This window comes from Nothobranchius furzeri, unplaced genomic scaffold (assembly GCF_043380555.1).
Source record: "Nothobranchius furzeri strain GRZ-AD unplaced genomic scaffold, NfurGRZ-RIMD1 Scf029, whole genome shotgun sequence".
Taxonomy (NCBI): Eukaryota; Metazoa; Chordata; class Actinopteri; order Cyprinodontiformes; family Nothobranchiidae; genus Nothobranchius; species Nothobranchius furzeri.
Window position 1 is genome coordinate 1,235,989 of NW_027223046.1, and position 26,565 is coordinate 1,262,553.

The 26,565-nt window shown below is 44.8% G+C and overlaps 1 protein-coding gene and 1 long non-coding RNA gene across 7 annotated transcripts; one reads left to right on the forward strand and one right to left on the reverse strand.

The window, feature by feature from the left end:
* Window positions 1-1,034: 1,034 nt before the first annotated feature.
* LOC129155903 (spectrin alpha chain, non-erythrocytic 1-like) lies at window positions 1,035-22,829 on the reverse strand. 6 transcript variants are annotated; one of them, XM_070547774.1, is made up of 7 exons: window positions 22,753-22,829; window positions 22,565-22,669; window positions 22,457-22,489; window positions 21,477-21,524; window positions 21,273-21,364; window positions 20,882-21,192; window positions 1,035-1,405 (listed from the first exon to the last, which is right to left on the reverse strand). In XM_070547774.1, exons 2-7 carry the CDS (start codon window positions 22,595-22,597, stop codon window positions 1,104-1,106), a joined length of 819 nt encoding a protein of 272 aa, XP_070403875.1. In that variant the 5' UTR covers window positions 22,598-22,669; window positions 22,753-22,829; the 3' UTR covers window positions 1,035-1,103. The 6 variants fall into 6 exon arrangements, with proteins under 6 accessions (XP_070403875.1, XP_070403877.1, XP_070403876.1 ...); XM_070547777.1 differs by lacking the exon at window positions 1,035-1,405 and adding an exon at window positions 20,305-20,759 and having other exon boundaries at window positions 20,928-21,192; XM_070547778.1 differs by lacking the exon at window positions 1,035-1,405 and adding an exon at window positions 20,572-20,759.
* LOC139064434 (uncharacterized) lies at window positions 18,610-20,052 on the forward strand. The gene is made up of 3 exons (XR_011517493.1): window positions 18,610-18,810; window positions 19,713-19,774; window positions 19,861-20,052. It is a non-coding gene; the product is annotated as an uncharacterized lncRNA (long non-coding RNA).
* Window positions 22,830-26,565: the final 3,736 nt, after the last annotated feature.

The following is a 26,565-nucleotide window of genomic DNA, read 5'->3' on the forward strand; positions in this document are numbered from 1 at the left end:
TTTGCCAGAGAGCACATGGATGATACAGCAGAGGATTGGGAGAATGTCATGTGGTCAGATGAAACCAAAGTAGAACTTTTTGGTATAAACGCAACTCGTCGTGTTTGGAGTAAGAAGAATACTCAGTTGCATCCCAAGAACACCATACCTACTGTGAAGCATGGGGGTGGGAACATCATGCTTTGGGGCTGTTTTTCTGCTAAGGGGACAGGACGACTGATCCGTGTTAAGGAAAGAATGAATGGGGCCATGTATCGTGAGATTCTGAGCCAAAACCTCCTTCCATCAGAGAGAACTTTGAAGATGAAACATGGCTGGTCCTTCCAACACAACAATGATCCCAAACACACCGCCCAGGCAGCAAAGGAGTGGCTCCGTAAGAAGCAGTTGAAAGACCTGGAGTGGCCTAGCCAGTCTCCAGACCTCAACCCCATAGAAAATCTGTGGAGGGAGTTGAAAGTCTGTGTTGCTCTGCGACAGCCCCAAAACATCACTGCTCTTGAGAAGATCTGCATGGAGAAATGGGCCAAAGTACCAGCTACTGTGTGTGTGCAAACCTGGTAAAGACCTATAGTAATCGTTTGACCTATGTTATTGCCAAGAAAGGTTATGTTACAAAGTATTGAGTTGAATTTTTGTTATTGACCAAATACTTATTTTCCACCCTGATTTACAAATAAATTATTTAAAAATCCTGCCATGTGAATTCATGGATTTTTTTTCACATTCTGTCTCTCACAGTTGAAGTGTACCTATGATGTAAATTACTGACCTCTGTCATCATTTTAAGTGGGAGAACTTGCACAATTGGTGGCTGACTAAATACTTTTTTGCCCCACTGTAAATGTAATCCTATTTATCTTTAAAAAGAAAAACTCTAAAAATGTCCTGTACAGCAACATGACAGAAGAATGGTGGTCTGTCTGTCAGAATGTGCTGAACAGATTTGCTCTTTGAAGAAGAGTGTCATGTTTGGAGGAAGGTACTTAACCCAAGACATGCAGAATACAACACTGACCAAAAACTGATGGAAAAAATTATTTATTGATAAGGAGGAACTTAAGGTGCACAGATAAGTCTGTGGTTGGACCTGCAACAACAGCTCAGCGTCTGGAGGAGGGAGAACACAGGTGAGCATAGGTTCTGGTTTCAAAATCCATTGTAGGCAGGCAGAGGTGTTCAGCAGACTTCCTGTGGTGGGTGTATGTGTTGGCTGGAGGAGGGAGAGGTAGAGAGCCGGGGGAAGCGCAGGAGAGGGAGCAGAGGTGGAGAGAAGCGGGGCGTCCTGGTGGATGGGGCACTGGGTGAGATGAGAGGTGGGTTATGGAGGGTGGTGATAAGGTCCGTGTGTTGAATATCCAAATCCTGGAGTTGAGGTCAGTATCCAATGAGGTCGACAGGAATCCTGAAGAATGGTAAATCCAATATAAGAGCAAAAACACAACGAAATAACATTAATCCTAGGAACACTAGAGGTAACACGAGTGGCTGGTTACTACCAAAACTGAGGCAATCTTCCGGCGTCGAATTGTGTCCACCATCCACCTTAAATAGGAAAGCGCCCCGCTGATTGCTGATCAGGAACAGCTGGGCCACTCCCTCTCCTGGCAAGAGACTCACAGATGGTTAAGAGAACAGGAGTACTCACCCCGGCTCATGACAAGGAGCCTTAATGTGTACGAGGTTCCCTTGAGTAATATTGGTTTGGGTTATGTATATCGCGACGTGCGCGGAGTGAAGCGGAGCTAAGGCGAGGATCCAGACCGGGGAGGAAGCAGGCAGACAGGTAGGATTAATTCCACAGGTTTATTAGGACGCACGCTGACACTGGAACAATGACACCACAAGGAACACAGAACAGAAGGGGTTCAAATACATGAGGAACGGGAGCTATGGTGATTGGGAAACAAGAGGCAGGTGGGAGCAATTAACGGAGACACAGACTACAACCTAGGAGAAGACAGGACAGGGTGTGACAGTACACCCCCCCCCCCCCCCCCCTTCCCCCTCAAAGGACGGATCCCAGACGCCCACAGGAACCAGGAGCAGGGCGGGGGGAGGGGGACCCGGAGGGAGGGCCCAGAGGACGATGGAGAGGCGGCAGGGAACAGCAGAGTCCGGGGGCCGGCGCCTGCGGCAGATGAGGCAACGGGCCCTTGGAGGCCGGCGGAGGAGGCGACGGGCCCGTGGAGTCCGGCGCCTGCGGCAGATGAGGAGGTGACGGGCCCTCGGAGGCCTCGGAGGAAACACATTTCTTTTAACAACGGTAGTTTCTGCTTCAGCCATCTCCCCCCTCCCCCTGCGCAGCGGCCGCAAACTCACTGATGCGCCTGCAGCCTCTCAGAGTTCCTGCTGCTCTAAACATTAAAATAATTCTTTCATTTTCTGTTCCTCACTTCTGATTACCTTCAATGGTGTCTGTTTGTTGCAACCACCAGGTACAAAAACTAACTTGTTTTCCTTTGAACATCTTAGGTGTGTTCTTGCTGTGTCGTGGTTCTAATTCCATGCTTTCGTTCTTTTTAAACACAGAAACTGTTTTGTTTACCTGTCTTGTAGCTACAGTTTCGCCGACGGCTGCCAGCTTCTTCAGGCTGACGTTGATGGTGGCGCGTCACTTCCTTCTCCGTTTATCTGCGGGCAGCAGAGGACGTTGTCGCCCTCTACTGCCCGCTCTCCCCTCTCCGACGATGCAGTCCCATACGTGGTCCAGCGTGTAAACTCCGTCGTCCTTGTTCATGGTCCCACATCCACGTCTCCTTATCTCGATTGCTTCCTTGATCCATCTTTTGTATTTTTGTTGTTCAGTGGTTATGATCCGTGTGTTGTCCCAGTCCATTATATGGTTTTCTCTTAAGCAATGATCTGTTACGGCTGACTTCTTTATTGTACTTTCTGCTTCTTCTTTTGCTGCTCTTGTGTGTTTTCTACTCGCCTCTTTCTCGCACTCCTTTCTATGTTCTATTGTTCGTGTGATGAGTTGGCGTCCGGTTTCTCCTATGTATGTTTTATTGCAGAGTTTGCATGGGATTTCGTAAATGACTCCACATTTTTGTCCAGCTGATATTTTGTCTTTTGGGTGCACTAGTCTGTTTCTAACTGTTGTGTATGGCTTTGATGGTGTGTTTATGTTGTTTTTTCATTGTTGCTCTTATTTTTTCCGTTATGCCTCTGAGGTATGGTAGGGTTATCACTGGTTTTGGTTCTTGTCTTTCTGGGTTTCTGGTTCTTTTATATGGGTTGTTCTTTGCTTTCTGTTTTTCTGTAGCTACAAAACAGGTAAACTAAACTGTTTCTGTGTTTAAAAAGAACAAAAGCATGTAACTTGTTTTCATTTGACTATTTTTCTGTCCTGCCTGTTTATTATCTTCCTGCATCTCCTCTCAATCCTAAAGAAAAACTGCTACCTGGGTTCATTTTGCCTATTAAACTGGCATTGGTGCTGATGATGCGGTCATCCACCTCCTGCATTGCCTGCTCGCTCACCTGGAGACTGTTGGGAGTACTGTGAGGATCATGTTTTTTGACTTCTCCAGTGCCTTCAATACCATTCTTCCCTCGGTTCTGAAGGACAAACTGGTGAACGCTGGAGTGGATCATCACTTCGCTACCTGGATTCTGGACTACCTTTCTGACCGACCACAGTATGTGAGGACTCAGGGATGTGTGTCGGATAGTGTCGTCTGCAGCACGGAGCCCCCCCAGGGAACGGTTCTGGCTCCGTTCCTTTTTACCATCTATACTGCGGACTTCTCCTATAACTCTACTCAGTGCTTCTTGCAGAAGTTCTCTGATGACTCTGCGATTGTAGGTCTCATCAAGGATGGGGATGACAAGGAGTACAGGAGACTGACTCAGGATTTTGTGGACTGGTGCCAGTTGAACTATCTACAGATTAATGCCAGCAAAACTAAGGAGCTGGTGGTAGACTTTCGTAGGCATAAGCATTGCTCGCTTCAGCCATTGAGCATACAGGGCATGGATATTAAGACTGTGGACAGTTACAGGTATCTTGGGGTCCATTTGAACAATAAACTGGACTGGACTCATAATTCAGATGCCCTGTACAGAAAAGGGCAGAGTAGGCTTTACCTACTACAGAGACTGAGGTCATTTGGAGTTGTGGGCCCTCTCCTGAAGACCTTTTATGACTCTGTGGTGGCCTCGGCCATCTTTTATGGTGTGGTCTGCTGGGGCAGCAGCATCTCTGCGGGGGATAGGAAGAGGCTGAACAGACTGATCTGCAGGGTCAGTTCTGTTCTAGGATGCCCCCTGGACCCTGTGGAGGTGGTGAGTGACAGGAGAATGACAGCTAAACTGTCTTCCCTGTTGGATAATATCTCCCATCCCATGCAGGTGACTTTGACAGCTATGAGCAGCTCCTTTAGTGGGAGACTGCGGCACCCAAGGTGTGGGACAGAGAGATTCCAGAGGTCTTTCCTCCCCACTGCTGTCAGACTCTACAACAAATCTGTTGGATGAAGTGTACTCTGTATTTCTAAGCTGTATATAGTATGGTTATTTTTACTCCATTCTTAAGGTATAAATTATCTATTGTATTGAGTTTATTTTATCTCATTACGATCGAACTTATTGTATTTTAGTGTTTTCTCCCTCTGCTGCATAACGTTTACTTTACTTTTACTTTGGCTGTAAACAAAACAAATTTCCCACTTGTGGGACTAATAAAGGTTATCTTATCTTATTTATATTCACCTTATGAGTTACCTTTGAACTGCAGTTCTAAAAGATCTACCGACCGCAAAAACAGCGGAGTGCTCGCTGCTTGGCGGCCGCATCAGTGAGGTGCGTCACCAGAGGACAAGGTGATGCGCCCCGCTCCACAGCAGCGAAAGGCATCAGACACAAATAAAAGAATAAAAGACAGAAAACATAAAAGGAAATGAGCCGACATGAACGATCGCGTGTTAAATTAGTTTTTGAGGTGGCGACACCTGATTTGATAATGTTACTGTGGCCGTGCTCAGGATGCAGATGTCTGGAGCGCGTCAACAATCAGAGCTTTGCATCTGCAAGCTGGTTAAGGTTAGGATGGGGGTGAGGGGAAGGTTAAATTGCAAGAGGGTAAAGGTCACAATTTGGTTAAATGTCTGTTTTACGGCGGGTGTCGGTACCGACGCTCTGGCACAGCGCGTTGCCTCCCGACGCGCAGGAGCTTGTCACCTGCTGACAGCAGACTGCTGTCTTTTCCGTGGACTGCATCTTGCCGGTCATTATCACGTGACAGCGACTAGTCGTTGACAGGCTTAACAAGTCACTATAGAGCGGTGAAGTCGACTAGTGACTAGTTCATACAACCTCTGCTACTGCTCCCCAGAGTGTTCTGCAGCATTATCAGCACGTTCTCTTTGAACTTGATATCAAATTTTTACCTCCCCTTCGTCGCCGCATGGTTAATGTTACCCTTGCGGTCTATCACTGGCAGATCAAAAGTGAGACGGATGACCCCCCCCCCCCCCCCGTGGTACTTGCTTGTTACCACATTCCACCCGGCCACAATAAAATACCGGCCATTATTCACCTCCGCCGACTCCAACACCGGCCAAAATATGATACCCGGCCGTTAATTGAATACAGGCCAATATTAGAGGATTTACGGTATACCGATAATGGCAGCCCTCCCAATGAGCGGGGAGAGCTTAAACCTGGGTCAGATCCAGGGTGCAGCACCCCGCCACAGGCTCCAGCAGGAGATTGGGGTTTGATTCATATCATTAAACACCTTTCAATGCGAACAATACAATTAAAAGAATACGTTTATACAGAAATAGTGTAATTAAACAGACAGGACTCCAGATCACTGTAAAATACTGCAAAATCCCATTTAAAAGATATTTTTAGAGAGCAAGTAACACCCAAATTAACTTATTTTTGCTGATAACCTGTATAGATGAGTGTCTAATGGTGCTGTACACATGTGCGGTTTATCACTGCCTCAGTGCTACTCTCTCGGTCCGCCAGGAGACGCCTCTTTCAGAAGCGTTTTCCTGACAGGAAGTGTGGATGAAATACGGTACGTCCCCACCCATGTCGATGCTTGACCCTCACTTTAAGTTTCAGAGGAAAAGGAAGTCATTCATTCAGTCAGAAAGGCAAACGTAGGACAGAGACAACACAAGGAGCGTAATTACACAACCATAAACAATCCTGCATCTCTACAAAACAAAGTGTGTTAGGAGACCTCGTCATTGATGTCTTACTGTTAAAGAACAAACGTCTGATGCCCTGATTTTAGTTTTATTAAAAAGAAAAATAAAGGCACACGATTGATCCGGTTACTCAGCACAACCAACATGTTCTTTTTTATGTGAGGAGAAATGTATAAAACTAGAAAATCCAGTGATTATTATGCAAGGTTACATAGAACTGATTATAAAGAGTAAAATGGCAGAAAATTCAGATTTTATTCCTACAAATCTGTGACTAAAATGAGGCACCCCTGCTTCTCACAGCTGTTGTGTTGGTGTTACAGCGCCCCCTGTAGGAGAAAGGTGGAGTTTACAGCACCTGTAGGTGGTTTGAGATGGACGGATGCAGCACCACTCTTACTCCACTGACATCACAATGTAACAAAAATGTCAGGAAATAAACTCCTGGTGCGTTTATTTTTTATTAAAATAATTTATACATTTATTGTTACATCAAAACACAGTAATGTTTTTCCTGTTTAAAACACACATGTTGATAAAAATTAGGGCTGCACAATATATCGTAAATATATCGTTATTGTGATGAATATCGCAATAAATGGTCAGCTCAAATGTTTGCTAAACATAACGCATTCTGTCAATCAAACGGAAGTATTATGTTTTTTTTAACAAATCAAATAGAGCTCTTCATCCATTTGGCCAAATTGGTGGGTTCTCACAGGTTAGATGCCCGCCCCCGAGGCAGGCAGCACTTCATTTTGATGGTTAGCAAACACCTGAGTTAGCTTTGTTCTGCTCTTTTTGCTGATTCTACTTTTCCTGGGATCCACTGATCGCCTTTTCTTCTTCATTTTATTTTTCCCTTTCCTCACATCTTTTGCTACAATTTTCTCATTTTTACAATTTTTTTATTTCTTTGATTTTGATTATTTTTGTTCCTGAGTTAAGTTTTTATTCATCGCAAGTAATATCATCATCGCAATATTAATCACTGTTATCGAATATCGCAGGTTTTCCTTTTATCGTGCAGCCCTAATAAAAATGTAAATGACTGTGTGTGTGTGTGTGTGTGTGTGTGTGTGTGTGTGTGTGTGTGTGTGTGTGTGTGTGTGTGTGTGTGTGTGTGTGTGTGTGTGTGTGTGTGTGTGTGTGCAATTATCTAATCAACCAATCACATGACAGTTGCTTCAATGCATTTAGGGGTGTGGTCCTGGTCAAGACAATCTCCTGAACTCCAAACTGAATGTCAGAATGAGAAAGAAAGGTGATTGAAGCTATTTTCAGCGTGGCATGGTTGTTGGTGCCAGACGGGCCGGTCTCAGTATTTGACTATCTGCTCAGTTACTGGGATTTTCACCCACAACCATTTCTAGGGTTTACAAAGAATGGTGTGAAAAGGGAAAAACATCCAGTATGCGGCAGTCCTGTGGGTGAAAATGCCTTGTTGATGCTAGAGGTCAGCGAAGGGGCCGACTGGTTCAAGGTGATAGAAGAGCATCTTTGACTGAAATAACCACTCGTTACAACAGAGGAATGCAGCAAGGCATTTGTGAAGCCAACACACACAACCTTGAGGCGGATGGGCTACAACAGCAGAAGACCCCACCGGGTACCACTCATCTGCACTACTAATAGGAAAAATATGCTACAGCTTGCACCAGCTCACCAAAACTGGACAGTTGAAGACTGGAGAAATGTTGCCTGATCTGACGAGTCTCGATTTCTGTTGAGAAAATTCAAACGGTAGAGTCATAATTTGGCGTAAACAGAATGAGAACATGGATCCATCATGCCTTGTTACCACTGTGCAGGCTGGTGGTGGAGGTGGTGGTGTAATGGTGTGGGGGATGCTTTCTTGGCACACTTTAGGCCCCTTAGTGCCAACTGGGCATGGTTTAAATGCCTTGGGCTACCTGAGCATTGTTTCTGACCATGTCCATTCCTTCAGGACCACCATGTACCCATCCTCTGATGGCTACTTCCAGCAGGATGATGCACCATGTCATAAAGTTCAAATCATTTCACATTGGCTTCTTGAACATGACAAGATCGGTCAGATCTGGGATACGGCGAGAAGACCCGTGAGCCAGATCTGGACTCCAGGGAGGATGCTGAACATCTTCAGAACCAGAATCAGTTCAGTTTGTTTACTTTAGATGAATATTTCATTTCTAAGCTTGTAGCCCTCAGCTGACGAGTTGTTAGCTGACCATTAGCCCCATCATACCGTCCCAATATAATTCACTAATCTATAGATAAAACAATGTGCTGCCAGTTGAACCGCTGCGTGTTTATATTGAAATAACTCCAGAACAAATTTAATCGATAGATCAGCAGAATAATTCCTCCTGACTGGGATGCTGCAGTAGCACGCTAGCTTGTGTCTGTAGTAATCCAGGATGGTTCTGAGGTTCTACCGGTCTCTGGAGGATCTATTGTTGAAATATGTGGATCCTCTTTTAGATCTTATCTGTGTGAGTGTGTCGTGGCTTTCCAAATCACTTTTCCCCTTGCTAACACAGTTAGCTGTGTTGCTGCAGTCATGCTAACGGGACTCGTCTGGAGTGCAGAAGGACCGGTAGCGGTTCCAGATAGATTTAGGTTATTATTTTAGGTCAAACCGTTTGTTACAATGTGTGCAGGACTCCGACATAGGGTTCAGACGTTTTGCTGCAACTATAAACACAGATTTCTGTAATTATTGAATAGGAAGTTGATTAAAATACAGCTAAACACGACGTACTAGCGGCATGAGCTGCCCTGTAAGACATCTTTTTAGTGACGTATGACAAACAGCTCTTCACTGTTTAGAGGAAGTTAGATTTTTATGATGATTTATGACAAAATTCCTTAAAATGAATAACTGAACCTAGTTTATCTTCATGTAGATGGTAAAGTGTAGAGAAACAGCGTTAGTCTCAGTCGGCATAAGCAGCAGGGCCCTGCAGGGAATCGAACCCCGTCTCATTACTGAGAGTTCCGTTACCAGAGCCTTTTGCTTTGGGCGACCGGAGACGGTAAAGCAAAACCTGCATCAACACAGCATTTATTGTTGGAACATAAATTCTGTCTTGAAGCAGGAAAAAAGAAACCGTCAGAAAAAAAAATTATTTCTAATTAAATTAATTTTAGTATTTTATAAATGTTTTACAGATTTAGAGCCTCCTTTGACTTTTATGCTTTTCGTTAACTTCTCGTTCTTTTACGATGTTTATCCGTTCTTTAGTCGCGGTCAAACGCATCGTAATTTTGTTCTGCGGTGAATCTTAAAGTTATGTTGAATGTAAATAATCTGAGTCTTTATTGCTTTAGTTTAACAGCACAGTAACTTGTTAAAATATTCAAGTTAATTTGAATCATTTACATGTTTAGACTATATTTTATTAGCCTTTAATATTTTACTATTTATTGTTTAACTTTTGTAAAGAGCTATTTTTAAACGCGTGCACATTTAAACACTAAAACCTTTGTTTGCTCCTTTCTGTGTCAGAGCTCTGCTGTTCAGCTCCTTCCTGGTTCCTGCAGGACCACAAAGCCCAGAGAAGCTCAGTCCAGCAGGACGTGAGGACACAAACAGACACGGAGAGCTCCTCCTAAACCTGGAATCAAACTTTTCTACACATTATTTAGAACAGTTTCTTGTGACAGAACAGTTAGTGAAACAGAAAGGACATGATGAAGATGATGTTATCGTCCTCGTCTTTCATACGGATCAAAGATCACCCCAGCTTATGCTCATGTCACCAAGTAAACGTCCCATTTCTCACTAAGACCTGCTCTATCTGCTCTACCAGATCATCAGAAGCATCACTGTAGTTGTAGTTTTGCCTCCATCTTCCTGCCCTCCTTGTAGTTTTGCCTCCATCTTCCTGCCCTCCTTGGTCTCTTGTTTATCTTCTACCACCTCTCACCATCCATCTCAGGTGGGATCTTGTTTGCTCCGATGGCCTCTTGTGTTCCAGGCTTACATCTTTTAGTGAACTTTAGAATATCATATACTAATATATATGCATGTGTGTGTGTGTGTGTGTGTGTGTGTGATGCTAAACCAGACTGCCTGCTCCATCAGATGAAAGGAAATCCTCTCAGGACCCAAATAAAATAGAAGATTTAGCAACCAGACACAGAAGCCCAGGTGAAACGTCCACATCAGCATCTCCAGTTCTACCAGCTCTAAAAACACACTTCTTAAATAATAAAACACTAAACTCAGCCAACGGATGAAGACGTCCTGGTGCCAGACGCTACCTAAGACATCACCAGTTCAGCTGACTTGATAAAACACTTGGTGACTAAAACAAACATCTGGTGACCTGGTAAAAAACAGTCCTGGTGCAACAAGCTACCTGAGACAAACGTTTCCAGTCGACCAGTTCAATAAAGAAAGAAAGAAAGAAATTATCTTCACTGCACTGGAAAAAAAATATCTCTAGTCCGAGTCGGAGTCATCCGAGTCGTCCCATCTTGGTCTCTTCGGTGGGATGTACGGGAAGCGCTCTCCAGTCCTCTTCTGGCTGGATCCAAGGACCGAGGTAGAAGGAGTGGGTTCTTCTACCTCCTGGACCTCTTCAGCGCTCCCGTGGGCAGGCCTGGGATCTTCTGAAAGCTCTTCCGGCGGGGCCGGAGGAGCTACAGCCAGCCAGAAGTCTGGTGGTGGTGGAAGCTGCTGGTCTTCATCGCTATCCAGAACTGAGCTACCATAACCAGAGTCCTCACTAGAAGCCATAACAACATCTAAAGCTGACCAATCTGAGCTAATGTCAGTCTCCTCCGACTCCTCATCGCTCCTCAGACCCTCAAAAGCAAACTCTGCCTCTACTGGAGGAGCCTGACCATGACCCACAAACACCACATCATCATCAGGAATGTGAAGGGCTGGGTACCTACCTTCATCTTCATCGAGAATCCAGATGACCTCAGGGGCCCCTGCAGTCACGGGACGCTCCACGATGAAGATGCCTGTGAGGACAAAACAAGACACATTACATCCACTTGTGTCATAAAACAGTTATGAAAAAGCTACAATGACTTGTTTACAATACAAGAGATGTGTGTCTGCATCTGCATGTGTGCACAAGACACACTTTACTAATCTGGTTGTTTTTGGGGTTTAACAGGTTAAAACCGAGTTCTGCTTTTACTGAAAAAGTTTCCATTTTTAATTTATGTGATTGTTTATTATTTATGTTTCATGTTTATAGCTGATGTATTTCTAAAAAGATGTAATGTTTTACAGCTTGTAGACACAACACTGCTCAAATAAAGTTGTTTTAAAATGGGCTCTATAAAAATAAACAGAAGACTCATTAAACTGATGAAAACTGTTTTAAAAAGATTCAAATGGACAGAAATGCATTTATAAACCTGAGAACCAACTCAGAGAACACATCAAACTTTCTACTTGGATAAAACAGATGAAGTCCTTAAAGATCAAAGGTCTCTAGTTTACTCAGATTTATGGAAACAACTCATGTTCACTGATGCTAACAGGCCGAAGCTAAAGCTAGCTGTACGTTCTAGCATGTTCTACGTCATGACGTTTCATACCTGGTTCATCCGTTGCTATGGTCACAAAAACAACATGTTATTGTTTGAATTCAAAACATCTGATGTATTCAAACTGGAGATTACAATAGCACAACGGCACTAAAATCCTCACTGCTATTACATAATTAGCTAAGTGACGGTTCAAAATAGCTGCAGTAATAGCTTGTGTCCACCAGAGGGCTGAGAGACCTCTCGGGGTGCACCTGCTGCAAAGAGACAGTTTAGGGATCCGTTACACGCATGTGCGTGTATACGTCATAGAATTAGAACGTTGCTCGTCTATAAAAGCTCATGGAATTTATAAAAGTCTTTCTTTCGAACTTGCGCTAGAGCAGCACTTGGTCGAGAGAGCCGCTGGAGATTTGCTTCAAAAGTAGCCCTTGGACGAGCTTGGAGAGCCTCTGCAGAGAAGAAATCGCTGAAGAAGTTTGTGGCTAGCTGAAGAAGACCTGAGAACCAACCTACCAGAGAGATGTTTGTCTTCCGGGAGGAGCACGGTAAGCTAACATCAGTTAAACTCTCCGTCTGACTTATTTCATGTTTCCTAAAGGACAAACTACTGAAACATTATTATGATGTTAAATTCGTGTATTTGAGAGACCGAATGTGTGTTTAAAATCACATTTGGTGTTTTACTCGTGAACAAGACCCCGAGATACTTGAACTCCTCCACTTGAGGCAGGACCTCTCCACCGACCTGGAGTGGACAAACGCTCTTTTCTGATCGAGAACCATGGTCAGACTTGGAGGTGCTGATCCTCATCCCAGCCTCCTCACAGTCGGCTGCGAACCTCCCCGGCAAGAGCTGTAGGTCGGAGCCTGATGAAGCTGGGAGGACCACATCGTCCGCTTAAAGCAGAGATGAGGGTGCGAGATCGACAGGCGGATTGGGGCAGCGTCTGCAGTGATGCGGCCGCTGAACCGGTCAGTTGTGGGGAAGAAGGAGCTGAGCCGGAGAGCAAGGCTCTCGGTTTACCGGCCAGTCCTCCCCTGTGGTCATGAGCTTTGTGTAAGGACCGAAAGGACACGATCGCGGATACAAGCGTCCGAAATGAGTTTTCTCCGCGGGGTGGCTGGGTCAGCCTTAGGGATAGGGTAGAGCCGCTGCTCCTCCATATCGAGGAGTCAGTTGAGGTGGTTTGGGCATCTTGTTAGAAGGCCTCCTGGACGCCTCCCTGGTGAGGTGTTTTTGGGCATGTCCTGCTGGCAGGAGTCCCCCTGGACGACCCAGGACACGTTGGAGAAAGTACATATCCGAACTGGCCCAGGAACGCCTTGGGGTCCTGCCGGAGGAGCTGGTGGAGGTGGCCGGAGAGAGGACGGTGTGGAAGTCCCTAGTTGGGATGCTGCCCTCGCGACCTGGACACGGATAGGCGGAAGGAGACGAGATTTGGTGTTTTATAGAGGTGAAACATGTTTCCTGTGGACAAGTGAGGCTCAAATCCCCCTGGAACAGTTTGAACATCAAATGTTTTTACTAGTTTTGTTCTGGCATGTCGGTTTCTTTAGTATTATTGATATAAAAGAGGATGGACAGCCGCGAGGTGAGAGTGAGCGCGAGGAGCGCCTGTTGGTTTTTGTCAGCTGGGCAAGCAAAATAAAAGCTGAATATGTGGTTCTTTTAGCGGGATAGAGACAAAAGGTTTCTCACATTAGCACCGACCTGTGGCTCAACCTCATCACACAGCCTCAGCATCTCAAGGGTCCCAGCAGGTCGGTGGGATGACTGTATCAGACTAGAGAGAACCGTTAAAAGAAAACCACCAATTTGGTTTCAGCAAACCCATTTAGTTCAATTTTACATCGAAAATTTTAAAACTAATAAAGTGACATGTACGATTCTAAAAAAGAATGTTTCAAACAAAAACATGTTTTTTTCGTGACCATAGCAACAATGAACCAGGTATGAAACGTCATGACGTAGAACATGCTAGAACTTACAGCTAGCTTTAGCTTCAGCCTGTTAGCATCAGTGAACATGAGTTGTTTCCATAAATCTGAGTGAACTAGAGACCTTTGATCTTTAAGGACTTCATCTGTTTTATCCAAGTAGAAAGTTTGATGTGTTCTCTGAGTTGGTTCTCAGGTTTATAAATGCATTTCTGTCCGTTTAAATATATTTTAAACACTTTTCATCAGTTTAATGAGTCTTCTGTTTATTTTTATAGAGCCCATTTTAAAACAACTTTATTTGAGCAGTGTTGTGTCTACAAGCTGTAAAACATGACATCTTTTTTAGAAATATATCAGCTATAAACATGAAACAAAAATAATAAACAATCACATAAATTAAAAATGGAAACTTTTTCAGTAAAAGCAGAACTCGGTTTTAACCTGTTAAACCCCAAAAACAACCAGATTAGTAAAGTGTGTCTTGTGCACACATGCAGATGCAGACACACATCTCTTGTATTGTAAACAAGTCATTGTAGCTTTTTCATAACTGTTTTATGACACAAGTGGATGTAATGTGTCTTGTTTTGTCCTCACAGGCATCTTCATCGTGGAGCGTCCCGTGACTGCAGGGGCCCCTGAGGTCATCCGGATTCTCGATGAAGATGAAGGTAGGTACCCAGCCCTTCACATTCCTGATGATGATGTGGTGTTTGTGGGTCATGGTCAGGCTCCTCCAGTAGAGGCAGAGTTTGCTTTTGAGGGTCTGAGGAGCGATGAGGAGTCGGAGGAGACTGACATTAGCTCAGATTGGTCAGCTTTAGATGTTGTTATGGCTTCTAGTGAGGACTCTGGTTATGGTAGCTCAGTTCTGGATAGCGATGAAGACCAGCAGCTTCCACCACCAGACTTCTGGCTGGCTCCTCCGGCCCCGCCGGGAGAGCTTTCAGAAGATCCCAGGCCTGCCCACGGGAGCGCTGAAGAGGTCCAGGATGTAGAAGAACCCACTCCTTCTACCTCGGTCCTTGGATCCAGCCAGAAGAGGACTGGAGAGCGCTTCCCGTACATCCCACCGAAGAGACCAAGATGGGACGACTCGGACGACTCCGACTCGGACTAGAGATATTTTTTTTTTTCCAGTGCAGTGAAGATAATTTCTTTCTTTCTTTCTTTATTGAACTGGTCGACTGGAAACGTTTGTCTCAGGTAGCTTGTTGCACCAGGACTGTTTTTTACCAGGTCACCAGATGTTTGTTTTAGTCACCAAGTGTTTTATCAAGTCAGCTGAACTGGTGATGTCTTAGGTAGCGTCTGGCACCAGGACCTCTTCATCCGTTGGCTGAGTTTAGTGTTTTATTATTTAAGAAGTGTGTTTTTAGAGCTGGTAGAACTGGAGATGCTGATGTGGACGTTTCACCTGGGCTTCTGTGTCTGGTTGCTAAATCTTCTATTTTATTTGGGTCCTGAGAGGATTTCCTTTCATCTGATGGAGCAGGCAGTCTGGCTTAGCATCACACACACACACACACACACACACACACACACATATATATTAGTATATGATATTCTAACGTTCACTAAAAGATGTAAGCCTGGAACACAAGAGGCCATCGGAGCAAACAAGATCCCACCTGAGATGGATGGTGAGAGGTGGTAGAAGATAAACAAGAGACCAAGGAGGGCAGGAAGATGGAGGCAAAACTACAAGGAGGGCAGGAAGATGGAGGCAAAACTACAACTACAGTGATGCTTCTGATGATCTGGTAGAGCAGATAGAGCAGGTCTTAGTGAGAAATGGGACGTTTACTTGGTGACATGAGCATAAGCTGGGGTGATCTTTGATCCGTATGAAAGACGAGGACGATAACATCATCTTCATCATGTCCTTTCTGTTTCACTAACTGTTCTGTCACAAGAAACTGTTCTAAATAATGTGTAGAAAAGTTTGATTCCAGGTTTAGGAGGAGCTCTCCGTGTCTGTTTGTGTCCTTACGTCCTGCTGGACTGAGCTTCTCTGGGCTTTGTGGTCCTGCAGGAACCAGGAAGGAGCTGAACAGCAGAGCTCTGACACAGACGGAGCAAACAAAGGTTTTAGTGTTTAAATGTGCACGCGTTTAAAAATAGCTCTTTACAAAAGTTAAACAATAAATACTAAAATATTAAAGGCTAATAAAATATAGTCTAAACATGTAAATGATTCAAATTAACTTGAATATTTTAACAAGTTACTGTGCTGTTAAACTAAAGCAATAAAGACTCAGATTATTTACATTCAACATAACTTTAAGATTCACCGCAGAACAAAATTACGATGCGTTTGACCGCGACTAAAGAACGGATAAACATCGTAAAAGAACGAGAAGTTAACGAAAAGCGTAAAAGTCAAAGGAGGCTCTAAATCTGTAAAACATTTATAAAATACTAAAATGAATTTGATTAGAAATAATTTTTTATTTTGACGGTTTCTTTTTCCCTGCTTCAAGACAGAATTTATGTTCCAACAATAAATGCTGTGTTGATGCAGGTTTTGCTTTACCGTCTCCGGTCGCCCAAAGCAAAAGGCTCTGGTAACGGAACTCTCAGTAATGAGACGGGGTTCGATTCCCTGCAGGGCCCTGCTGCTTATGCCGACTGAGACTAACGCTGTTTCTCTACACTTTACCATCTACATGAAGATAAACTAGGTTCAGTTATTCATTTTAAGGAATTTTGTCATAAATCATCATAAAAATCTAACTTCCTCTAAACAGTGAAGAGCTGTTTGTCATACGTCACTAAAAAGATGTCTTACAGGGCAGCTCATGCCGCTAGTACGTCGTGTTTAGCTGTATTTTAATCAACTTCCTATTCAATATTTACAGAAATTTGTGTTTATAGTTGCAGCAAAACGTCTGAACCCTATGTCGGAGTCCTGCACACATTTTAAAGCCATAATATGAAATTTTTTCATATTTTTAATTTAAATTTTCTTGAGCCAGTATGTGCTAAAATGACCGTTAACAGCAGTGGTATGAAGTTCCCAGCCTGGAGGGCCGGTATCACGCACGTTTTAGTTTCAACTGTTTCAACACACCTGATTTCAACCAGCAGGTGATTAACTCCTTAGCATTCCAGCGTCCCGCCGCCGAGGGACAAATTCCCATTGTGCTGGAAATTGATTTGTTAAGCTTCTGCAGAGCCTGAACTGCTGCACAGGTGATTAAACCATTGAATCAAGCATATTGGAGCAGAGAAACCACTAAAATGTGCTGGATACCGGCCCTCCAGGACCGGAATCGAACACTCCTGTTTTAGAGGGTTAATGAACAGCTACCTAGCCCATATCGCACCCCTTTGGCCAGAATATTCTACTTTCAACTTCAGACTGGCAGTTCACTCTGTTGGGACTTAAAAAATATTGAGCTGACATACCTGGAGCTGCAGTCTGCTTCCAGCACATTTCCTGCATGTTTTAAATCAGGGATTCCCTGAGTGTGGTGCGCGCGAGCTGCCGCTAGGGGGCGCGCGAGCTGCCGCTAGGGGGTGCGTGAGCTGCCGCTAGGGGGTGCGTGAGCTGCCGCTAGGGGGCGCGCGAGCTGCCGCTAGGGGGCGCGCGAGCTGCCGCTAGGGGGTGCGCGAGCTGCCGCTAGGGGGTGCGCGAGGTGAAAAGTGTAATGGCTGCGGAGCTCAGAGAAGTCTGTCATATGTCACCATGGGTGGTCAGAAGACCTCTCTGGATGCCCAGAGCTGATTATAGAAGGAATGTTACTCAAGTCCATCTGTGGAAAAACAACAACCTGTTTTACTCAGAAATAATGCTGTTTGATTGCAATTACTCTGCAATTAATTAACAAATAATCAATCATTACCTGAAATGCACCACGTTAGTACTGGGTAAATACTTGGTACTCAGGGGACAGTAAATAGCCTGTTAATTAATGCGCTGTGGGCACAACTTTGAGTGAAAACCAGGAAGTGTTTAGTGTGTGAGAGCTGCTGCAGGAATGCATCCAAAGGTGGTCTGCTGGGTTTTCACATCACCTCGATTGGCAAACGTAGGACCTCTGCACAGGTAGAACCCAAATTCAGCATTAGTAGTTGTGTAATTCTCTCGCAAGGGTCATGGCCTCCACTAATTCTGGTTCATGTTTTCAACAACCAAGCCATGCTGAGGCATGTGAACCTCATGTTGTGGATTCACCACCAGGAAGTTCTAACATGGACCTTAATACAGATGTCTGGTGCATTCTGGAAATACATTTCACAATTTAGTCGGACGATCGCCACAAACAATCAGCTCTGCCGGGTAATGAGATTCACACGTTATCATTAAGCTGCTGCAGTTGTTCACGAGATTGTTTCCACACGCGTGCACACACACACACACACACACACACACACACACACACACACACACACACACACACACACACACGCACGCACGCACACACACACACACACAGCAAGGGCGCAGCACTACAGACCTGTGCTACAGATATTAGATCATACTCCCTCTGGCAGTCACAGGGCGAAACATATTCACTTTCAAAGAGCTAAACTAGAACTGTTTCAAGAGAGTAAAATAGAATAGAATGGCTTGTAATGGACAGGGGCGGCGTTAGGCCCGGCTACTTGGGCTGAAGCCCCGGATGTTTTATGAAAAGCCCCGGATCTAAAACGTGGAAGTAACATGCAGTACCAAAGTCCAACAGAGAGGGAGCAGCTGGCAGTAGTTTGTATACAGCCTGCCTGAGCCTCCACCACTGAAGAAGAAGCCCTTCAGCAGCCGGCTTCTTCTACACTCTCTGCCTGAAACCATAGACTGTACATATACTGGACAAACGGATTCCATTGGCTTCAATAAAACGTTTGTTGTCTATAATGGGAGGTGGCCACCACCGCCATTTTGACCGTGTCACAGGTTCCGTCCAGCCCAGACAATTCCATAAAAGGGAAGAGAGGAGGCGCTGAGGGTGTGGCTGTAAGGCTGGGCTCGAGTGACGACACCCAGGCGAACTAGCTACGAGCTAACCTGAAGCTAACCCTGGCTAACCCAAAGCTAAAGCGGAGGTGGGAGCCGAGCTAACGGATGTAGCCACCTAGCTTCAACCCAACCGGAGCTAACTGGAACACCCATCGACCTGAACCTTACACGGAGTTTAGGTGGAGGTTTTCTGCGCCTGTTCGTGAGAAGTACCAGTATTAAAAAAGTTTTAAATCGGTAAGTTTATAATTTATTTCCGTAATGAAAACATTTTGCTTTGAGCAAGTTTTCAGTAGTTTTTTTCGGCGCTATCACTCCTGAGTCGCACCAGCCATTAAATGTATCATGAAGAAGAGAACATATATTTAAGTCGTATTTTGGGGGGACATTTTATTATCTTTCTTACAAAATCTGAGACCAAGCGTTTCACATTGCAACACAAGCACCGGTAACCATAACAGAATGAACAACAGCCAGCAGAGGAGAGGATGGCGGTGTTTCCACCCCTCCCGGCCGGCGAGGAGAGCTCATTCCTGGGCTGGAGCCGGCCCTCAGCACCCCGCCACAGGCTCTAACAGATGCTGGCGGTGTTTGAAACCCTCCCAGCGGGACAGGGGAACTCATTCTTGTGTGGGTCGGAGTCGGCCCGCAGCAGCGCGGTGTAGCCTACATATTTTGTTATATAAGTCGCTCTGGAGTATAAGTAGCAGGACCAGCCAGAATATGTAAAAAAGTGCGAGTTATAGTCCGGAAAATATGGCAGTTATTAGTATTCGAGCTAAATTAGCAGCCTAAATACATTTCATATATTTCCAAAATGTAATACTTGTTTGTATCTTGTACAGCCAACTAGCCTTTATTCTGGACTCAGTACAATTTACCAAAAGTAAAGAGACATTCTACAGATGAAGTAAGCACAAGATAACTTACTGGAAGACACGGAATTATCATGAGAACCAGAACAAGAGAGCCTGATAACAGTCATGTGAAAATAACAATTAAAAAGTATGTATGTATAATAGAAATAAAAATATATTAGAATTAGTGTAACTCACTGTGATCCAAACAATAAATCAGCCATAGCTGATTAGTAAATATGACATGAGGTCTTGGAGTTTTTAATTTTCATTTTTTCTTAGATCTGTTAAAAGGTCACCATGGCAGCCTGTGTGTCTCCAACATCAGCTACACAAAGCAGCGTGTAAGTTCCACATACCTGTCTCACCACTTCATGTATGGTTTTGTACTTTAAACAATTATGACAAACCTGTTATTTTTTCTCCATAGCCATTTGGATCATTGGAGACAGCTGAGTGAGGCGTGGTGCCCAGAGAGTTGCAGAGACCGTCGGAGACAACCTTGGCCTCCCTGACGTCTGTGTCTCCTGGTTTGGTTGGGGCGGACCATCGACATACATGTGCCGACACTTTGCGCCCTGTTTTATAAAATGTAGTGTTAAAAATAAATGTTTTTGCTCAATTACTGGAATTTCTTTGGTTAAGACAAAAGTGAGGAATAATCATTTACAAGTTATTTGTACAACAGGAACATTTTAAATCCCAACAGTTTCTTAGCAGACAATAGAAATTTGTTCTTTACTAACTTTACTTGGTTTAAAAATCTTACTAAAATAGTGGCGTATTGCAAAACCCAATCATACTTATGAAAACATTAGCTTTGTAGATATTTTTTTACAGATATATATTTGTGTGCAACAAATCCAAACTTAAATAATTTGTCATTCTTTATTGAAAAACAACAAAATACAGTTATACAGAAGTGTGGGAAAATGATAATGTGAAAGTATTGCTATTTAAATGTAATCCTATTTATCTTTAAAAAGAAAAACTCTAAAAATGTCCTGTACAGCATCATGACAGAAGAATGGTGGTCTGTCTGTCAGAATGTGCTGAACAGATTTGCTCTTTGAAGAAGAGTGTCATGTTTGGAGGAAGGTACTTAACCCAAGACATGCAGAATACAACACTGACCGAAAACTGATGGAAAAAATTATTTATTTATAAGGAGGAACTTAAGGTGCACAGATAAGTCTGTGGTTGGACCTGCAACAACAGCTCAGCGTCTGGAGGAGGGAGAACACAGGTGAGCATAGGTTCTGGTTTCAAAATCCATTGTAGGCAGGCAGAGGTGTTCAGCAGACTTCCTGTGGTGGGTGTATGTGTTGGCTGGAGGAGAGAGAGGTAGAGAGGAATCCTGAAGAATGGTAAATCCAATATAAGAGCAAAAACACAACGAAATAACATTAATCCTAGGAACACTAGAGGTAACACGAGTGGCTGGTTACTACCAAAACTGAGGCAATCTTCTGGCGTCAAATTGTGTCCTCCATCCACCTTAAATAGGAAAGCACCCCGCTGATTGCTGATCAGGAACGGCTGGGGTGGAGTCACCAGAACCATGAAGAACGTGTCTCCAGAGACAACCCGGGTCCTGGTACCGATCAGGAAGCGGACCTTATCACCCAGAGCTGCCAGGTCATGCTCAAAGCCTTCATGTTCACGCTGCAGAGCCTGAACGCTGGCCAGGTCGTGGCCATAGTTGTCTGTGTTCAGGGCCTGGTTCTTCTCCTCGATCCACTCTTTGGTCTCATCAGCGTCTCTGAGAAGACATCAGAACTCCGTCTGAGTGTGGGTCCAAACTCTACTGACCCGTAAGCGGCGCATAAGTGTGCGGGGTACCTGTGGAAGCGCTGCACCTCATGGGCGCTGCCCAGCATGTTGCTCCGGTCTTCAGCCAGCTGTTGCAGCGAGCGCCAGCGGTTGTTCAGCTCCTGGAGAGAAACCAAACCCAGTGAGATGAAGGTGGTCGCCAGCGGGCTGGACGCCGGACAAGGAAACCTGGAGACGGATCGCTCAGACAGGAAGGGAAGAGCTTCCTCTTACCTTGATGGAATTAAAGTTAGCCGTCGTCTGAACGCCCAACCGTACGGTCTGAGGTCAAAGGTCACAGGAAACACACACCAGTCAGCAGTCATACAGATGCATAAAGATAACTGTAGCCATGGCAACCAGCTGACATGTCCCCACTTTCACCAGCACCTGATGCCTGCCGGGTCACCTGAATTCCTGTGTGATGTCAGCACGGTCGGCCGTGACTGCGGCCATCAGAGGTGACCTCTGATCAGCTGAATGAACTCACCTTCTAGGGTGACGCCGTCTTACCCCGGGTTTCCACGGGAGCCGTCAGCAGCACGTTACTGCAGCAGCACGTCTTGCTCGCGTAAGCTGCTGCTTGGCCCTTCCCACGAGACGCGAAGCAGCAGGGGAGCAGCTGTCACCGACCGAGCACGAAGTCACTCGAGTGACTTCGTCAGTAAACACAACAACAAGCAGGAGAAAACTACAACATGGTTTGTGTTTTATGTTCTGTCCATTTTATAATCGCCAATACGGACCTGAAAAACAAAGGAGACCGCTAGCTAGGTGATAACTTCTCACGGGGCCGCTCAGTTAGTAACTGTTTTTAAAATTAAAGCAACCGGAAGGCAGTACGTTCTTTATTCTGAAAATCTCAGTAGCTTCTCTCAATTTCCGCATCCGATTTCCTGTCTTTCCTTCCCCAAAAATGTCGAACTTGACCCGTTTCAGAGGCGTCGCGCGTAGAAAATAGAACCGGCGCGTAAAGGCCGCGACATGCTGCTCCTGAGACGCGGCCGACTCGCACTGCTGACGGCTCCAGTGGAAAAGGTTCTGTTGACCACAGCGGTTCCTATCAGCAGCTATGGCGTGCTGCTGCAGTAACGTGGTGCTGACGACTCCTGTGGAAAGCCGGGGTTAGAGTCGGCTTCATCCTGTAAACAAACAAATGAGTGGTAACAAAAACACCACGTCTGGTTCTGGTGGAGGCGGAGGACAACACGCACCTTTCCAGGAGCAGAACCCAGATGTTCTTGTTGCTACAAACAGAGACGAGCAGAGTTAACAAACCAGGAAGTGAGAGGGACCAGCTGCTGCAGACAGGTGACGCTCACCTGAGCCTGAACCATAGGAGCCTCCTCAGCCATCAGACCTTCTGACTCCAGTTCAGATGCCACCTTGTTGATGTCCCTCAGGCGGGACTCGTTGGCCTTCAGGTCCTGCAGGACAAAAGCACAGCTGATTATCACCTGAGCTGATCTGACAGCTGCTGCTGGAAGACGGAGAGGAGTAAAAGTCCGACCTTCTGGAAGTCGTCAAACTACTTCTGCAAGACCTCGACCTGCTCCAGGTCCGACCCGTCTCTCCATCCTCATTCAGCTAAAGACGCGAGTTCAAGTAAAACAACCTAAAGTCACACAAACACAAAGCAGGTGTGGAGATGTTCGCTCTGAGCTGGAGGTCGTTCCTCGGCTGTGAAGGGCACACGAACCTTGTTGGTGCTGTTGAGCAGCGTGAGGATGTCGCCCTTCTTCATGGTGACCTCTCGAGGACTCTTCTCCTGGTAGTCGTACAGAGCCAGAACCAGCTCCTTCCCGGTCTCATCGTCAGTTGGAGCCACTTGTTGCTGTCGGGTTAACAGGTCTGGTGTTAGAACGTGGTGGATAAGAATGTTCTGACGGGCCGAGGGTTCTGAACCAGCGAAGTGACCTGGACCCAAACAAAGTGAGCCAGAACCTGCAGACACCTCAGAAACATGTCAGGACCAGACCTGCTCTACCTTCCTCCATTATGGTCTCTCCTTTCTGGGTGACAGCCTTGATGCGAGGTTCATGACCTGTGATCTCAGCCTGCAGAGCCTGGTGCTTCTTCAGCAGGTTCTGGACACCAATCAGGTCCTTCCCTGAGGACACATGTTAGAGTTCAGCATTATGCAGTAGACAGACCAGTTTAACCCGGGGGTTTCTTTCTTCTACAATCTGCTCTTTAACTGTATTATTTCCTGCTATTTCAGCTGTTAACTTTATTTTTTCTCTAAGTGTTTTTCTCCCCAGAAGAAGCTACAACGATGTTCTGCTGAGCTGTGGTGGCCTCATGGAGGGGGCCATCGGCTAGCACACAGCTGCTAACCACTTAAACATTCTCCCTCTCCTGATAATAACATTTTACTTTCTTTGATGTTGGATGTACTACTGCTAGTTTACCCGTTTAATTATAGATTCACTAGGATAAATACAATAAAATTTATCTCTCGCCAAATAGAATATTTACTAAGAAATCACAATGTAACGTGTGTGTGAGTGTGTGTGTGTGTGTGTGTGTGTGTGTGTGTGTGTAAAAGCCATGTGTAGTGTTTATTTATAAAGCATATGTTGTTGGATTTTATCCAGAATCGAGACTTTGAAAATATATTGTTTAATTACAGTTTGATTTATTTGACATCTGTATAATGTTTATTATTTTGTTTTTTCCCCCTAAATGCCTAACGTTTGAGTTTAACATGAATATCAGTCATTCATCCCAATACATGAAGTTACACATTTTAAATTTTAATAGGGGAAGACTGCAGGAGGGAGCGGTAAAATCATAGACTGTACATACTTGCTACCCGCCGGCTGTGATCACAAGCGACAACATATTAGTTCCCGCTGCTTCTTCGGTAAACAGCGCCAACAAAAACAAAGAAACTTGGGATCTTGTCGGTGTGGCGGTGGGATTTAAGGGAAACGCTGTATGCCCTATAGACTTCTCACCGAGCTGCAGTATTTCTCCGGTCAGATCTGTCTCTGAGAGCTCCACGAGCGGTCAGCCCGCGCAGAAACTAGCCGCCGCACCGGTCAGGCTGCCTGGCCTGACCGCTGGGGATTACTGGATGGAAGAATGGACACAGGTGTCACTCCAAGCCTGCTGGAGATTTTAAGGGTTCAGATGAAAACACCCTACCACTCAGGCTGCTTACACATCGATATTAAGTTGTCGCTGTTGCGCTCACGCCATAATACAGTATTAGATGCGGTTAAAGTCAGACATGAAAAACTCCACAAGCGGTCAGACCACGCAGCAGCTAGGCGCAGCAAGTAGGCGCCGGATCGGTCAGGCTGCCCGGCCTGACCGCTGGGGATTACCAGGTGGAAGAATGGACACAGAAGTCTCCCTCTTAGCGCTCCGTCATATTTCAACCCATTTTTATCTTTTACCATATTACCCATCTAAATATGCCCTATTAATTATTTTACCGTATTTTACATTTAAATTTCATGGTTAAACAGTAAATGCTACATGTTAAACTGATGGTTAGCTAGCTACTTCGGTAAACTCAGCTAGTTTAAAGGCAGCAGTGACATAAAATACGAATATAGATTTTAACTTACCGAAAAAAATGAAGTGGAGACTCCTTGGACGCTCTATTAGAGCAATTAATACCACTGCAAGTCATTTTGTCCAACAATTGCACCAATAATATCCAAAACAGAATTCACAAGCACAGAGACTCAAAATCCCGAAACAGCTTCCAGGAGGGGCCGAGGCTGTACTGAGGCCTTTCCACGGAACTAGCTCTGTGGTCACGTGGGTCTGAGGCGGCGGTCACGTGTGTCGGATGCTCATTAATTATACAGAATTTTAGGCTTTCAATACACTTAAACAGAAGAGTGAGAAAAAAATTCACCCCCCTCATAGTTGTCATGAGTATAAACTAGATAATTTAGACAAAAAACATGTTTTGGCACCAGGCTGTAAACATGTTTATTTCTGCTGTGAAATCGGCATTTTCAACATGGGAGTCAATGAGGATTTGCTCGCTTCTGGCACCAGCCCCCAGCGGATGAGGGTGGAACTGCAATTTTTCTTACTTCCGGGTTGGGACCATTTTCTGAGCAGCATTGTGGGGGCTTGCCTGAAACGCATGAGTGAAGATGGACATAAGGACGTTTTTTAGACCAAAAGTACAACGACAGAACCCCAGCTTTGATGAGACTGGTGTTGACTCAGGTTTGTGAGTCTTATTTGAAAATATTTGTTGTGCTGCTGGTTTGCCTAAAGTTAGCTTACTATCAGGTAAAGTTTTTGGAGAAAGAAAGGGAATATTTACTAGCATCTCATACTAAACACTAACAGGAACAATACTCTGCCCTGAAAATGCTTAATATGTAGCTTCAGATTAAAAATTATGTGGTACAAGACAAATAAATATGATGACTAGTTTTTTTTCTATAGAAAATGTACCACCATACCACACGTCCAGCTGCTAAATACAGAGAACTGTTAGAGAAAATATGTGTCAGCTCAGCAGAAACACCCTGACCCTCACAAAAAATTACAACACACTACAAATGCATGTACTAAGTTCTTGTTGTTGTTATTGTTGTTGACGTTGTATTACTATGACATGCCAAAATTAAATTTTATGTCGCGGCAAAATGTGATTAGTGATGAATTTAACTTGAGTGCAGCTAAATGTACTGCATTACATCCATGCTTATGAAATAAATGTTGTCCTATGTACGTGTCAACAGAAATTTGGTTTCCATGGTAACAAAACTTGTCTTTATAGTTTAGGGCTAGAAAACGGATGCACAATTCCACGCGTCGATTCTGTAACAGATGACATGAAGAAGAAGCCAGTTTTTCAGCGACCCATCTTAACGCCATCCTTCACATCTGCCTCTGATATTCTGGCAGAAAAGATTCAAGCATTTGTCAGGTGAACAGCTCTTTCCCTGTGTGACCCACAGGAGGGACTGGGACTGGAGCTGATGACAGGACTGGTACAGACATCCAACACCACAGACAAATAGACCAATAACAATAGACCCACCTTCCTCCACCTCTCTCCCTCTGTAAGCTTTTCTCTTTCTGGAGATCTTCATCACTTTCTCCCTTTGACCATATTTGGTAGGAAGTTAAACCAAGAGCTCGGTGGTGGATGTGAGACCGGGTGAAGGTATTACCTTGTTTGGGTTGAATCATCATACCTGGGACCTTGTGTTGTTTGACGCTGATGGGAGGTTGTGATTAAAGCCACATAAAGGTGAAGGTGTGAGGTTTAAGGACACGGTCTGAGGTGTTGTCCTGTGTTTGTGTCCTCTGCATGGCCTGGTAGGAGTTTTGTATCATG

What these genes read in the sequence shown, in the direction of transcription:
- LOC129155903 (XM_070547774.1), bottom strand. Translation starts at nt 22,597, where the DNA reads ATGGCTGAGGAGGCTCCTATGGTTCAGGCTCAG. An exon ending in CTAACTTTAATTCCATCAAG is followed by an intron (nt 21,365 to 21,476) that starts GTAAGAGGAAGC and finishes GTTTCTCTCCAG; the next exon opens with GAGCTGAACAACCGCTGGCG. An exon ending in AGAAGATTGCCTCAGTTTTG is followed by an intron (nt 1,406 to 20,881) that starts GTAGTAACCAGC and finishes ACCATTCTTCAG; the next exon opens with GATTCCTGTCGACCTCATTG.